This window comes from Gymnodraco acuticeps, unplaced genomic scaffold, assembly GCF_902827175.1.
Source record: "Gymnodraco acuticeps unplaced genomic scaffold, fGymAcu1.1, whole genome shotgun sequence".
NCBI classification, from domain to species: Eukaryota; Metazoa; Chordata; class Actinopteri; order Perciformes; family Bathydraconidae; genus Gymnodraco; species Gymnodraco acuticeps.
The window spans coordinates 3,436,322-3,452,418 of record NW_022990441.1 but is presented as its reverse complement, the minus strand read 5'-3'; the positions used below and the strand labels follow the sequence as shown (position 1 = coordinate 3,452,418).

The following is a 16,097-nucleotide window of genomic DNA, read 5'->3' as shown; positions in this document are numbered from 1 at the left end:
TCAGTTATTTTCCAGTTATTCCAACAACACATAGATGCAGCACAAATGTATTAAAAATACTTAAACTTACTTTGTTTACCCACCCTGTCGTTCCAATCTGCTCCAAAATGTAATGGCTTCTTCATTGTCCCCTAGACCTTGTTTATTATTTACTGAGGTTTCGTTTTTTTCATCATTTTCATAAATGACACACAAACAAATCCAGCATGGCCTCTTAGGCTTTGGCAATAACCGTTAAGCTATCCAGAAGTTTCCTGTATATAGTGAAGTGTTTCCCTGATGTGGCCCTTTTAACAGACAGTTAACATCTAGTCTCCAAACTGAGAGGTTAAACAGTTCTGTATAAAAGAATGCTCAAGTGATCGATAACATACGGAGCTAACTAAAGAAGAGTTTAGATGGAGTCTCTTCTCCATTATCCCTCTGTATTTACTTTTCAGTTTAACAGCATCCCACTCTCCCACCCCTCCGCCAGGAACCACATTTGGTTTCCCAACAAAATAATTTGCACTTTAAATGTGAAGCTTTGCAATTAAAAGAAGCATTCTTAAGTATGACATAATTTTACTTTGAAGGACCTTTTTTCTGAATTTCCTTTGCATTCATTGAATTCATTCATCTGTTATGTTCCCCCTTAAAATTCAGCTGGGATTTGAATGAATAGCTTACTGGAAAAAGGAAGACTGTTTCAGATTCCAAACATATGCTAGTGTCTGCAATATTCATGGTGTTTTTGGCCTCCACCAGCCTTCAAATTATTCTGGGCATAAGGTCTCTGCCTCACAGATAGGCTATTACTGTTGCAGGTCAGAAGTAATTCTATGAATAATGGAATCAAATTGGTAATTTGTTTCCAACACTCTGCAGGAATGCTGCCAGATTGTTTTTGATTTATGCGCCTATTAAATGCTTTCAAACAATGTTAATGTATCAACCCCGGCATGCTGTGCTAAGATATATGTTATGGTAAATTCATGGTCATCTTGGAGTGAATCAAACTAGCTGGCCAATGGAAATGATGTAAGTGACAGGCTAGTGACCTAGAGTACACAAGACGGATCCCTTGGATACAATCCATGCATGTACATTACAAAGAAGTACCCAGAATGCAGATTCTGTCGGAGCTGCAATAACAGTTTGCATGGCTAGCTGTTGAATATGATAAACAGAAAATTCACATCATTCATCAAATGTTGCTATCACATCTCAGGTTCATAACAATTCTGTTAGCAGGACATTTGGTAATGCCCTCCTCCTCTCCTCCCAACCCACGCTCACTGAGAACATTGTAATTAAGAGGCTGCGTGAGGCTTTAGAGCTCAGCCTGAATTTACGTGGCAATTGACACAAGCATGAAATGACTTATTACCAAAAACACTGAATGGACATTCCAGCTATTAGAGAATAATCATTGTGCCACAAGAAATGGATTTCATTAAGCTCCTGAGGCCTACAGGTTTTATCCTGTTATACCCTTCCCCAAGCATAACAGGAAGGGCGTCATTAATTAGCTCTTTATCGTTAGGAAAATCAATATGCAATTTGCAGAAATGTTCTCAATCATATAGGCTACCAAAGCCTGTCTGTTCTTTCCCAGGGCTGCCATGCCAGATAAGAAGGGGGAGAAGATTTTTCTTTCTTTTCAAATTGTCAATAGTGATTATCACCCTTGGCGGCCTTGTCTTTATCTGGGGCACAGAAGAAGATATGTCTTTACCATCTGAGGATACAGCAACCCGAGGAATGCAACATGACTACGTCTCTTCAAAGTTGTACTAATCACATCTTATATTAACAATGGATGAAAGGACTACAAAATGGCAATGTAAAGTGAAAGGGGTAATTCTTAGTGCCAATCTACAAAGGATTTGTACCCAACTTTGCAGTGTACTAAGCTTTTTAGCATCTTTCAACTCATTGTTTCGGTTTTATGGCCCTCAACTTTACTACGAAAGTTCAAGAGTTCAGTCCTTACACTTTCATTAGCCTTGTTTCAAATAACAGCCCAACAAATAGCAGACAGAGACAGTTAGCAACTAGCTGGAGAACATAGTGTAGTGTAGCATTAATCACACAAATACTTTTTTACGTCTGGAGTTGTGAACTCAAACATATGAGCAAGTAGTAGAATAAAAATGTGCCTTTCATTTACCATGTGGACACAAAAACAACTTCAATTGTGACATTATCACCTTTACACCAACAGTGACTGTTGGTTAGTTTTTTATTTCAGCTAACTTTATTATTTTGAATGCGACTGACAATGTTCTATAAACTGTTCAGATGAAAGAAACTCATTGAAAAACTGAATTTTTATATTCACAATGTGAAAAAGTGAAGCAGCATTCCCTATACAGCATGCATACATATTGCACAATGCTATACACAGTACCCTCTAACTTGCATTTGAAAGGCTCATCTATCAAAAGCACATCTCTAGTTGAGATATCAGTGTTTCAGTTACAGGATGTTGTACCATGCATGCAGCAGAGCTACAGTCTGATTTAGTGGCTGTCCTTGAAACCTAGAGAAACGCTATAATCTCTGCATTGATATCCTATTTAGGGAGATGAGATCTATGCACAAAGAGAAGAGCTAAAACAGGCTGCTTGGTGTAAAGAGTTTCATTTTGGATATCCTGTTTAGGATGTTGGGTTTATAGAGGCTTACACCACTGCAAATCTGTGTTTGGATGGGTAAGAGATATGCATAGGGATGGTGGTGTATGGTTCATGACAAGAGTACTATAAGCAGCATCAGTCCTCCTGGGATCTCATTATTCACTGCTCAAGCTGACCACATCATAAAAAACAGTCTGGGCTTTACTGCCGGTGAATGTACATGAGTGCAGGCGTGAATGGCTCAGTTTGTGAAAGTAAGAGAAATCACAGAAAATATCTAAAAGTCCATTTAAAATAATTAAAGACATGTAACAGTGAGAGGCTGCTTTTACTGTGGCCAGATATTTTAACATTGTCAAGCTGTGGCAAGTCCTTCAGAGATACTATCAGCACATCAGCTGTGCTCCATGTAGAGGTATCAAGCTTGAACATGTTTACTTTTTATTTTCCGGATGGATATTAAAGGCCCAGGACCCCTGCCCACTCCCAATATCCAGGGCCGATGTTTGTAAATCTTTCAATCGGTGTAATCCAGGGAAATCTCTGGCTGAGATACAGTACTTTTACCTCTCGCTGCTCCAGTCTGCAGACACCACGTTGTACACCATTATCCCGGTTCCAAAGAAGCGCTGTTGACTTCTGTCCATTAGCACTAACCTTATCCATCATAAGGGGGTTTGAGCAGTCATTCCAAGCCTTGATTACATCCTCCCCCTTGACTCACTGGACCCATTTCAATTTGCCTACAGACCAAACAGATCTACAGGCATATGCATCAACCCAAGCCCTCTACACTGCCCTCTCCCAACGGGCCTAGAATAATATATATGTGAGAATAGTGTTTAAAGAGTATAGATCAGCATTCAACATTGTGCGGTTCAAGATTGTAATCGAGCTCAGAGACCTGGGGCTCAACACCACCCTCTGTAATTGGATCCTGAGCCTCCTCATGGGCAGGCCCCAGGCTGTGTTGATGAACACTGCAACATCCTCCACCTGACTCTCAGCATAGGAGCCCCTCAGGGCAGTGTTCTCAGCCCTCTTTTGTTCTTCTTGTGGTCACAAACAGCTTCATCAGTCTGATCATAGAAAGCAACAAGATTGCCTGCAAAGGGAAGCTTGTAGCCCTGACATCTTGGTGCAAGGTCATTAACCTTCTCGATTTTAACTCAACAAAAAACCTAATTGTTGACTACAGAAAGCAACATCCAGGATATGCCTCCATCTCCATCAATGAGACAGTTTATTCAGTTTATTTATTGCAATGCTGTCCACACAAATGTGTTATCCTTGTTTGACTTTATTTGTTTATATTTTATGTCTTAGGTACCGATTTTTCCTATACTCTACTTGCAAAATGTTCATAGATATTTCTTGAGCTTTGAAGTATGGTGCCTTGGACCCTGTGAAGCTGACAATTGAGCAGCCCAACCAAGCAAGGAGGCAGAGGCAGAACGTCCAAAAATATAACCCGGTGTGGGCATTTATTAAACTCGAGCCCAGGACACAGCCTCAATCCTGCTGTTCCCGTGAGCACAGTCACCAGCCACAAGGATCTCACACACACTACCTGCCCCCAAAACAGACAGGGCAACAGAGCCTAAATACACACACACACTAATCAGCAATTAGACACAGGTGGGGGGGGAGGAGACAACACAGGGCACCAGGTGCACACAATCAACAGCAACAGACATGGGGGAAGGGGAACACTTTTCAACATAAAACCAGCAAACAGAGACAGACAAACTAATGCCCCGGCCACACGAGGACGAAAACGGCTAAACGCATAGGATTAACGCAAACGCAATCGCAAAAAAGCTTCCGTCCACACGCAATAGTCATCCGGATAGTGTCTGTCCACATGAGACAGCTCCGTTTAGTAGTGATGGCGAGATGAAGCCTTATGAAGCTTTGAAGCTTTCCAGCCAATTGGTTCGCAAAAGGGTTCATCTCATGAGGCTTCATCATGGGCTTCATTTGAACACAAACCCCCCTGTTGGTCAAAGTGTGTAAAACAGGCAGACTGGACATCTCAACAGTGTGCTCCATCATCTCATACCGAGTTCCCAATGAGTAAAGCCTTAGAATAACTCTAAACAACGAACATTAAATCATATTTTCATGTTAACAATATTGTATTTATTCCAGTTGAATGATTGTGATTGAAAAGCCTAAGGAGGCTGGTAAACATTGCAAAGAGGGATTTGTATTTCTTAATAATATTCGTAAACGTAACCATGTTGTAGCCTGAGAAAGGCTAAACCATATCAAAGAATACATTTATTAACTACATTATCTCATTTAGCTGTAGCTTTTATAAACAACAAAAAATACGTATTGTTCAGTCGTTGAACCAGGGACCCTGCGGTCATGAGTCAACTGCTTTCCAGCTGAGCCACAGCACGCACACTGAATCTCCCTGAAAACACTGCAAGATATGTATTCCTGTATTTATTGATGTTTTTATTCCTACATTTATTTATGCTTGTTTCTATTTATACTTATGACATGTTCCGACCTCTATAAGTGAGGGTCTGAGCTCTCTTGATTCCATCGTGTCACCGGGCCCGGGTACAGGAGGGGTAATATGGTTCTTATTATACATCCATGGGTATTATGAGCGTTGTGGTTCAACCGATCTGAATCGCTTTCTGAAGCAGTCACGTGGTATCGACAGGCAGCGAGGCTTCGTTTGTCATCGATGACGTCACTGGCACAAAACGATACAAGCCTCGATACATGCTTCACAAAAAGCTTCGGAGATTACTCGACACACGCTCCGAAGCCTCGGCGCAATACGTAACATCACTACCGTTTAGCTCCAACCGCTGGAGAAGCTGCAGTACATATGCAGGAGCCTGTACGTGGCGCTGTAACTTCCTCCACAAAAGCAGCGAAGAAGCATGGTTGTCATGGTTGCCCTTCTGTTTATTCTCCGCGGTGGGGGCCGAGGGAACCGGGCAGAGTTTTTCGCCAGTCAACGTGTATTAAAGTTTAAATCTTCCGACAAAATTATAAAAGTGCCGGTCAAAGGTCTTCTTTGTTATTTATTGAGCTTTAAAACAAATGAATAACGACTCTATATAATATAATAATAAAATACACGGAGCCTCTCTTTTTCCTCCCTCTCTTTGGACAGCGCCAGTGTCTGTCTCATGCAGCAGCTGATCCAGTAATGAGTGACCCGGCCGACAGTAAAAATAAACATATTTATAACTAGTTTAGGTAGTTTGAGAGGTGTCTCCGTCCTATCAGATTAGACTTCACTCGCGTTTATGTCCATATCGAGAGAAAGATAAATAATCTGAATTCAGTGTGCAGTTTACTTTGACGCGGGGGTGAGCAGCAGAGGTGGGGAGAGGCGGGGCTATTGCCTCATCATTATCAGAAAATGATCGTATAGGGTGTACACACGGAGCCGTTGGACCCCCCAGAGCGTTGCGTATGCCGTTCTATCCACCTTGCGTTATCGTTTCCGCAGTCGTTTAGTGCCGTATTCGGTCGTCCTCGTGTGGCCGAACGGTCTATATGACACTAAACAGTAACGCAAACGACCGTTTTCGTCCTCGTGTGGCCGGGGCATAAAACACATAGCCTACAGATGCACACACTACATACATTTCGCCACCAACAAAACTACACAATTCGTAACGGAGGCCGAGATCTATGGCCCCAAAGATCACCTCTGTTACTGACCCAATATGTTAATTGCCAATGCCTCCTTCTCTGTAATTATTGCACACCCTATAAGGACAAATCATTTGAACTTGAACTTTGAGACATTGAAAGAATAGTTAAGGGGACATAAATAAAGGATAAGATGGAGACTTCGTGATCAGGAGGTTTTCAGAGGAAGAAGGACAAGATTTAAGGAGGGTGAAGCACCAGTTTTTGGTTGGTTGGCTCGGGCCCCGGCTGCTGATTGATCTCCAGGTGACAGCCGGTGTCAGGGGCCCACGGCCAGGCTGTCACTCCCATGCGCTTTCCCACCATCCTGCTCGCTCACATCTTCGCTCTGTCACTCTTTCTTTCTCCCCCACTGCTTTTTAAACTCTCAGTTGTGCTAAAATAATCTTTCAACTTCTTCTCTCCATTGATCCAACCCATACTGTAGCTCTCGCTCTCGCTCTCTCTCCATCTTACTCGTCATCATTCGGCTTCCCTACCCTTTTCACCCCAGTTGGTTGGACAGTTGGATTTTTCACTCCTTTCTTCTTCTACCCTTCAACTTCTGCTAAGCACCGGCAATTTCACTCCACCTATTTAGTATGCAAGAGAGCATAATTGCTCATGTAGAGGGATTTAGGCTGTGCTTTTGTCCGACTATGTATGTGTGTGAATTTGTATATGAATGTGTGCCAGTGTCTGTGGCTTGAAAGCCCACGAAAGCATCACAGTCATTTTATTCAGACATGGCCCTGGGATATATTGGTGACCTTGGTCTTTAGTGAGTCTGCCCAGGTTGCTCAATTATAGGGATTTATTTTTCTGTGTGTGGGCGTGCACGTGCAATTTCCAATTTGTGTTTGTGCGTGAGCTCTATGCACATGCATACATACAGGCACGCTTGAGGGGCATGCTTAATGATAGACTCGTTTGCACAGCTCTGCTTCTAATGATCTATTTAAAGTACTCTTAGCAAGTAATTATATGGCCAGTCCCAAAAGGCTTATGAGGCCCCAGAAGGGATGACTAAATAATATACATGAAGATGAGAGAACATATAATGAAGAGGAATGTATTAGTATATGGCATTCACCTTTGAGTTTATGAACAAGAATAAATAAATAAAGGACAGTGTCAAAAATGTTTCTCAAATGTTCTCCTGACGTGATCAAGACTGGGAATATTTGTTCATCTAGTTTTACTGAGGAACATATAATCCCTCTCTTGGCACTCTTAGACTTTTTATTTATTTTCTTATAATTTGAGAAAATTGCAAAATCAAGTCAGTAGGCTATCAATTTCACTTAATCCTGTTTATATCTGAGTAAAAGAGTCACAGAGACCATTATTCTCATTGTTAACAGAAATGTCTTATGAAGTACTAGAGCAGCAAGCAGCACATCCAAATAAATGTAACTGCCTCATCTTCTAGTTGTGTATCAAAACGATTTTTCCCTTAGCCTTTTTTCCCTCAAATTTGTAAGCTGACTTTCGACCACACAAATAACGAGATATTTATTTTAAAGTTTCAATAGAGATGTCAATTATACCATACATCCACAGAAACTAAACCTGTACACAGTGGCAAATCGAACAACAAACGTTACACTCTCAACAGTGGGGGAAATGTCTTTTGCTGTGTTGTTTTTGTGAAATCTTACATAAACGTTTTTTTAAAAAAAAGAATAAGGCCAGAAAAAAAATACTGTACTACTCTTACAAGAACAAAAGATTAAAGAGCATGTTGTAAAGTTCAGGTTCTGTAACAAACGCCCTCAGGGTTCAACACAGTTTAATCTGATAGCAGTATTTGTTAATGACGAACAACAATCCGGTCAGATTGAGTATTTCTTGAATTGGACGCCAGACTTCTCCACTCAAACTGAACGATCAGAGTTGTGTATTTCTCAATCAATCAATCAGCTTCATCTCTGGGCCAAGTGAAAGAGATGGGATCAGATGTTTGCCTTCTCTCATCCTCTGCAAATGCAGTTGATTTCCAAATGGGCCAGGAGGCGATTTTCTTAAAGATGTTATATAAGAAAAGGTAAAGACACTTTATGCCTGGGAGATGTGGAATCACTTAGCACAAATATAAATGATTTATTTGTTCATCACAGCACACCACCTGCCAGGGGCGGACTGGCCATTGGGAATGCCAGGAGTTTTCCCGGTGGGCCGGTGCTGTGCGTGGGCCGGAGGGCAAAAATAAATAAATATATATAACAGGGTTCAGGGGGAGTGGCTCTACCCGTAGGATAGAAAAGGGGGAAGTGACGTCTGACTGAGAGGTCGCGCAGCTGTGGAGAAGAACGTGTTGCCCACATTCTGTTACTGAGTTTAGGCTAGTTAGCTAGCAGGTTTATTGTTTTGGGTGTAGTCACTTTTGCCTCCAGTTGCTGTTCAAATAAATGTTGAAAGAAAAAGTAAATCTGTTCATATGGGTGTTGAGAGATGTATCCATAGATTTAATCCCTAATAAAGTGCACCAGATTGATGCATTTAACTTCAACATTTAAAAAAAAATCTTCCCGGGGGAGCATGCCCCCGGACCCCCCTAGAGGTGGTTAGGTCCACCACCTGCCCACACCCCCTGTTAAATTGTCTCACCCACATTGAGAATGCTTCCTACGCCCATGTTTTATTCCATGTGTCAAGTCAGGCAAATTGGGTCCAAATGTTATTGCATCAATGATCTGTTAACATTAAAATCGCTAAATATATGCTGTAACTATTTTGCTCTATCAAGGGCTCAGGTAATGTGATTACTATATGAATAATGGTCCAAAATAACATAAAATGCATAGGGCTTTTTGTTAAGTAACATACTTTCGTCGCCGGCCGGCCGATACATGCCACGCATTAAGTGGGCCTGTCTGTCAATTAGTCCCCGGGCCACTTTTTCCCCCCAGTCCGCCCCTGCCACCTGCAGATACAGTATATATAACAACATTCTCCCTGGTGAAGAGTTCCTTCAGCTCAGGACATGTTTCATTCACATATCACACATAACTTTGCTGCTCCCAAACTCTCTTTTCCTTGTAGCTCATTTTAAACCCTCTCTACCTCGAATATTTTTAGCAGACTTTTCCACAGTTGTTTGTAATCAACATGCAGCAAAGTTGCGCGAATGCCTGCTAAACATTTGGGACAATATCTACGGCTTCCTCCGCCCTGCTCTGTTCCGAGTCTGTATCAGTGCAGTCACCCACTGGTGTCTTCACATTGAAATGAGTCATGCTCCTCTTGGTCTGAGAGCTTTTTCCACCTACCTGCTTATCAGTTATTTAATTCACTGACCTTTTTCCCTCTTGGTGTGTGAATGTCCATTATCTCATTTGCCTAATCCCTCTCATCCATTTTGTTCTTACAGATGAAAAAGGCAATTTCTTATTTTTTCATTTTCTGTTGCAGCATAGCTGTGCCTTAGCTTGAATTTTCCAGAACACAATCATGACTTCCCTTTGGTTGGGTTGTTTGAAAGATTTTGCCCTATTCCTTAAATGTTGTACCACACGCACCCTGGGTTTCTACGTAGCAGGAGGTTTAAAGCTGGTCGTCGAGGGCTTTGATCATTGTTTTCCAGACAAATTTGATTCCTTTCATTAACAGGTGTCTAGCTTCTCTTCTCTACCTCTTTCCAACTTGTTGACCACTGTATCCCATACACATGCTATCATGTTGTATTCCCATTTGTTCTCCGCATGTCCCCTGGCACCTCTTTACTCCCACACCAACCCTTTCATTTTTTATTTCTACCTTACTTTCCCCTCCAATCACTCTAAATCAAGAGTGTCCCTGGCCTTGGTGAGAGACAGGTAGACTGTGTCTGGTCTGGCTGTCATAAGCTGGTGGCACAACAGGCTGCCAGGCGAAGGCTGCTACCTGAGGGGGTACCAGGTTCTGACACCTCTATTAACCTTCAGGAAACGTCCATCCCCGCTCACAGCATTCCCTCTCCTCCATGTCTTCCTCATCTCTAACTCCACCTGTCCCATGTCTGCTGTTCCCCAGGTGGAGAAGAAACACCATGTCCCTATGGCCAAATAAGAAACATATATGTTTTTTCTCTGCTCCTAACCCAGAGCATTTTAATATGCAATGAATTTCTGCCTCACTTTCTCAATAATCCGTCTCAGTGTAGGGCTGCTCGATTATGGCAAAAATCATAATCTCGATTATTTGGGTCAATAATTGTAATTGCGATTATTCATTGACTTTGAAAACATCCATTTATTGGAGAAAACAAATGTGAACAGTATGTTTTTAACAGTTGATTACCCTGAACTTTAAGTATAATTCAACTGAAAAACAAAAACAAACAAAAATTATTATTATAATAATAATAAAAAAATAATCATTTTATTTCGATTACGTTGTTTTCGTAATCGTTGCAAGCCGTAATCGCGATTAAAATACGATTAAAATACGATTAAAATACGATTAAAATACGATTAATTGAGCAGCCCTATCTCAGTGTCCTTATTTTCTTCCCCATTTACTGTCTCCAGTCCGTCTTAGGCTCTTTTTACTGTCCATCTTGCTCTAATGTAGGTCCTTAACATTGCAATCCAGTATTAACATAATGGCCTGTATGTCAAGAATAGCATATGGCCAGTTCAAAATGCATGGTTTTGTTCAGTGGCGCATAGCTAAATGGTGGGAATGAACAAATTGCCGCAGCTTTCTCATGTCAATCAGCCGGAATAATGGGAGTTTATGAATGCTAAGTGAGGCGGATTAAATCGGATGTAAACATATTTGATGCCCTTTTTACCTTGACAATGATTCAATGTATCATTTGGTGTTGTTCAAAGTAGATTATGGCAGAATGTGACAGCTTTCATGGGAATAAAATGCTTTCACCCAGTAATCTCCATCTGTCTCGCTCTCATTTTGCCCTCCAGGAATTCTCTCTACTTCGACTGGACGACGTGGTGGAACAACAAGTCAACATAGTTGGATTTTCAGTCTTCAACCAAACTCATCCCTTCTTCCAGGATTTTGTGCTAAGCCTCAACCGCTCCTGGCAAGAGAACTGTGACCATGCACCCTTCGCTGGCACCCCAGTAAGTACACACACACACACACACACACACACACACACACACACACACACACACACACACACACACACACAAACAGAAGAGGAGGGTTACTCATGTGAGAATAATGGTTGAAGCCTTTTTTATTTATTGCCATACCAAGTTCAGACAGGGTTTTCAGAGCCAATATTCTTCCAGTGTACTGCTGCATCTCAAAGTAATCCACCTAAATACTGACGTCATTTATACACAAAAATACCACGGTTTGACATTTATCCAGGTAACTGTTTTATTTGCAGGTGCTGCTGTAGGCAGTTGTTATTTGGCAGACAACTAATTTGCAGCATCCACCTTCCTTAATACATTTATAATGGATCCCTGTTAAATTTCCTTCAGAAGAAGATGCAAAAGAAAAGATAAACTTTGCTCTTCTTAATTCCGCTGATCATCCAAAGATTGCTCAAAGTTTAACATGTCCTGCTCTGCATAATGAATGAGTGACTTCAAAACAGCCTCAAATCACTAAGCTACTGTTAACATATGAAAGTACAACTGTTTTTATGTTAAGAAACTCGATTAAATACAGTTTTTTTTACATTTGAGCCCACCTTAATGAACATTTTGTACTGACAGGCTGACAGCAGAACACTCTCATACTTGTTTTATGAGATAGACTTGTCTGAAATGTCTACGTGCTGTTCAGCTGATAAAATGTCGTTAATGACCTGCATGAAAGTGATGACTGCCACCCATTCGTAAATGAGCGCTTGTTTATGAGACCTCAATTTATGAGTATTATCTCCCTGCCCTATAATCCCTCTCAGGATTAAGCCCTCTCACCCAGAAAGTGTCACTCGTAAAAACGGCATCTCAAAGTAACGAGGGAATTGAGCCGCTCTGAGATGAACTTCTGCTTCTGAGTCCAGTAAAGAAGTATTGCAGTGTCATGTCTTTCATGTTAACAGTGGATGAAATTAACTTTCTCCTAATATACTATACGAATCTATAATAGATCTTCAATGCCATCAATATTGAAGTAATTTTTCAATCATTTATCAGTGTCGAAACCAATCAATCTAACAGTATAATCGTAAATATCTTCAAGTATTAAACCAATATTTTTTTTTTAAAGTAATTCAAATGGAAATGTTGTTGTCCTATCTTTTCTAAACATGACGTGAATATTAAGTAATAACATCTAACAACAGTCCCAACAAGAACAACATATTTGAGGCAAATGGACAGCTTTTGCATATTTTCTCAAGGGCTTCATTAGGAACAACAAAGTCAGTAAAGGAAATTATTAAATTAATCCCTGACTTTATGTAAAACTAAATAAACACATTGAAACCCATGACCCCCGTTGGCTGGTGGAACAGGTTAAGAATAGCATGTAAAAATGTATTTTGGGCACAGCAGGTCACTCGGATGCTTTTGAGCGTGCGGCAATTAGAACTTGTGACTAATTCGCTAATAACTAGAGAGAATAAAGGCTGATGAACGCAGAGCAAGAAAGTCATTAACTCATTTAGACATGCACGTAGATAATATGCTGTCTTTTCATTTACTGTAATTAGGTTTGGAGGAATTGCAACTGTGGGGCTCATACGTACAAAAAATGCACACGTGACCTCTTTGCATGTCAATCTGAGACTGTTAATGCATTGAAAGATAAAGATGTGCACCATGCCAACTTTGAAAGATGCAGCATAGATTTAAAGTTTTACAGGAGACAAATTAGTGTAGAACAAACAACGCTGCCTAAAAATGTCTCGCGTTTTTGGGGAGGTATTTATATTCTCAAATCAGCATGAAGAAAAAGTAGACTAAAATATCAGTAGATAAACAAGACGTGACTGTATTTGTGTTACAGCGCATCCGGTAAAACCAAAGGATTAAGGTTTTTTTTTGTAAAACAAGCCCGAAATAGTGAAAGTTCATGTTGGCACACAAAGAGAGAACACCTGTGACAGAGGAGCTGCGTAGATGCAATGGCCCTATTAGCTTCACGGCATAAATATGATAAGATACGAGTGGAATATAACCAGAAACAACCATTTACTTTTTAATGCTGACTTAACAAACACTAAGACATTATTCCAATCTGTCAAACCCACAGTGCTGATTGTAATGTCTTCACAGGCTGTTTGTACGCAACATTTTGCTTTAAAGTGCAATCCAGTAATTATGTTTGCCAATTTAAGGTTGTAAGACATCACAGGTTTTCAGTTTAATGGCTTATTGTTCTCTTTGATCCAACATTTATTATGCATCACCATCCCTCCCTCTTCCAATATCCACCAAACATCAGGGCCATTTCATCCCAATTTCCATTACACAGATGTACCGCACTGACCCTCCTTTGGCCTCTAATGCAGCGCATCATGCATTTGAATAAAATGTACATAGCAGGATGCAGTGGTAGTAACGAGGGGGCTGTTTGTACAAGGGTGATAAGAGGAAAAGCTGCCTGAAGCTGGCCTTCACTGAGAACAGGCAGTGATTCAAATGGTCCGGATGTGCCAGCTTCATTGGGGATGAGAGAGAGAGAGAGAGAGAGAGAGAGAGAGAGAGAGAGAGAGAGAGAGAGAGAGAGAGAGAGAGAGAGACTTTCTAATGATCTAATGGAATAATATCACTGCCACTCCAGGGATGGGTTAACCCCTTATTGACCACTAACTACTGACATGGTACACTTGCAGTTTGGAGTCTTTGCAGCTGTGTGTGAATGCATAATTGCATAATGTGTGCACTTTCTCTCCCCCTCTGCAGCTCTCCTCAGCCCTGCTCTTTGATGCAGTATACGCGGTGGTGGCGGCCGTCCAGGAGCTGAACCGTAGCCAAAATGTTGGCGCCACCCAGCTCTCCTGCAAGTCCTCCAAGATTTGGGAGCACGGCACCAGCCTGATGAATTACCTGAGGATGGTAAGTTTAACTTTTTGAGAAATGTAGTTATTTTTCTTATAAATAATACATCCGATGTATATTCAATTGAGTTCTTTAAGAAGTGTTACATACTCTAGGACAAAACACACCAAAACAAATACAACACAAAAACGAATTGATTCCTTTCCCTTGTCTGTATTGTAAATATAAATCTACAGCCAGCTATTTTTTAGCTTAGTTTAGCATAAAGACTGATTACAGCCAGCCTTGCTAAAGCTAACAGAACTTTATGCTTTTTCTTGGCGGTCGCAGTTACCTCCTCGTCGTTTTACCATGAGAAACCAGCAGAAACTCCAGAAAGTCACTGCGCCATGGCAAAAAAGGGTCTGCTACCTTTAAACACCGCCAGGCCAGCTGCTTTCCCTGTTTCCAGACGTTATGTTTATCGAAGCTGAGCTAACTAACCAGTTGCTTTATTCTTGCAGCAAATCACCGAAATGACAGAACTGATGTTTTTAACTGATATCTAACTAGACAGAAAAGTATGTTCCCAAAATGACAAACTATTATCCTTAATTAAAGATAATTCTCAGTTTTGTAAGTTTTCATTTCTGTGTTCGTACTCTCTCACACAACAAGAAGGGCAGGGAATGTCATTATTAGCAGGTACCAGATAAAGATGTTGCCAAGCTTATTGAGCCCTTTGTTTTTGCTTTCCTGATGTTGCATATTAATTGGTTATCTTAAAGCCCTTATATTATCGCTGACAACAGATGGCACTGTATAATAGTCTGTGCTCTCATCTTTGATACGCTCCTTATCCACTAGGTCAGTTTATCTTGTCTCTACATTATACTGAGAGACAACAGAGAAGGAGAGATAAAGATTAGCTGTCAGTGAATAAAATGTGTTATCCTATTAGGGAGAAATGGCTGTAACTGACTGGCTATCAAAATGCTTAAATGTAATGTGTTCGATATCAGACTGTTTGTCTTCCTCTCTCAGAGGAAGAAGACCTGACTAATGGCTTGTCTATTCTGTGGTAAATTGAAGATATAACAGCCTCGTTCTTCATATTATCATTATAAATGTTGCTACAACCCGCTGCTGCAGATACACGCTTTACAACATCAGGAAGATACGTCCCCAGCTGACTCAGAAAGCGACTCAGGTTCTGGTCCAGGCTCTCGTCATCTCACGCCTAGACTACTGCAACTCCCTCCTGGCTGGTCTACCTGCATGTGCCATCCGACCTCTGCAGCTCATCCAGAATGCAGCGGCTCGTCTGGTCTTCAACCTTCCTAAATTCTCCCACACCACTCCGCTCCTCCGCTCCCTTCACTGGCTTCCGGTAACTGCTAGAATCCACTTCAAGACACTGGTACTTGCTTACCATGCTGCGAATGGATCTGGCCCTTCCTACATCCAGGACATGGTTAAACCGTACACCCCAGCGCGTGCACTACGCTCTGCATCAGCCAAACGACTCGCTGCGCCCTCGCTGCGCCCTCGCTGCGCCCTCGCTGCGAGGGGGACCCAAGTTCCCATCGGCGAAAACACGTGGGTTTCCTGGCTCCAAGATGGTGGAATGAGCTCCCCATTGACATCAGGACGGCAGATAGCTTGCACATCTTCCGGCGCAAACTGAAAACTCATCTTTTTCGACTCCACTTCGAGCGTTAGAACTATTAACAAAGCACTTATATACTAATAAAGGACTGGCTTACCTAAAGCCAGTTGAGTAGCACTTGAAATGTTTGGCTCTATGAAACCTGATGTACTTATATGATTCTGTTTTCTTCAAGGTTGTGTCTTCCTGGTCGAATGTACTTATTGTAAGTCGCTTTGGATAAAAGCGTCAGCTAAATGCAATGTA

General features: G+C 41.3%; 1 protein-coding gene across 4 annotated transcripts in view; it reads left to right on the top strand.

The window, feature by feature from the left end:
* grik4 (glutamate receptor, ionotropic, kainate 4) overlaps positions 1 to 16,097 on the top strand; it is a 329,869-nt gene that overhangs the window by 266,761 nt on the left and 47,011 nt on the right. For all 4 annotated transcript variants that reach the window (XM_034225443.1, XM_034225444.1, XM_034225442.1 and 1 more), the window contains 2 exons: positions 11,198 to 11,359; positions 14,108 to 14,260. In XM_034225443.1, coding sequence (XP_034081334.1) covers positions 11,198 to 11,359; positions 14,108 to 14,260 — 315 coding nt within the window. The remainder of the gene's footprint in view (positions 1 to 11,197; positions 11,360 to 14,107; positions 14,261 to 16,097) is intronic.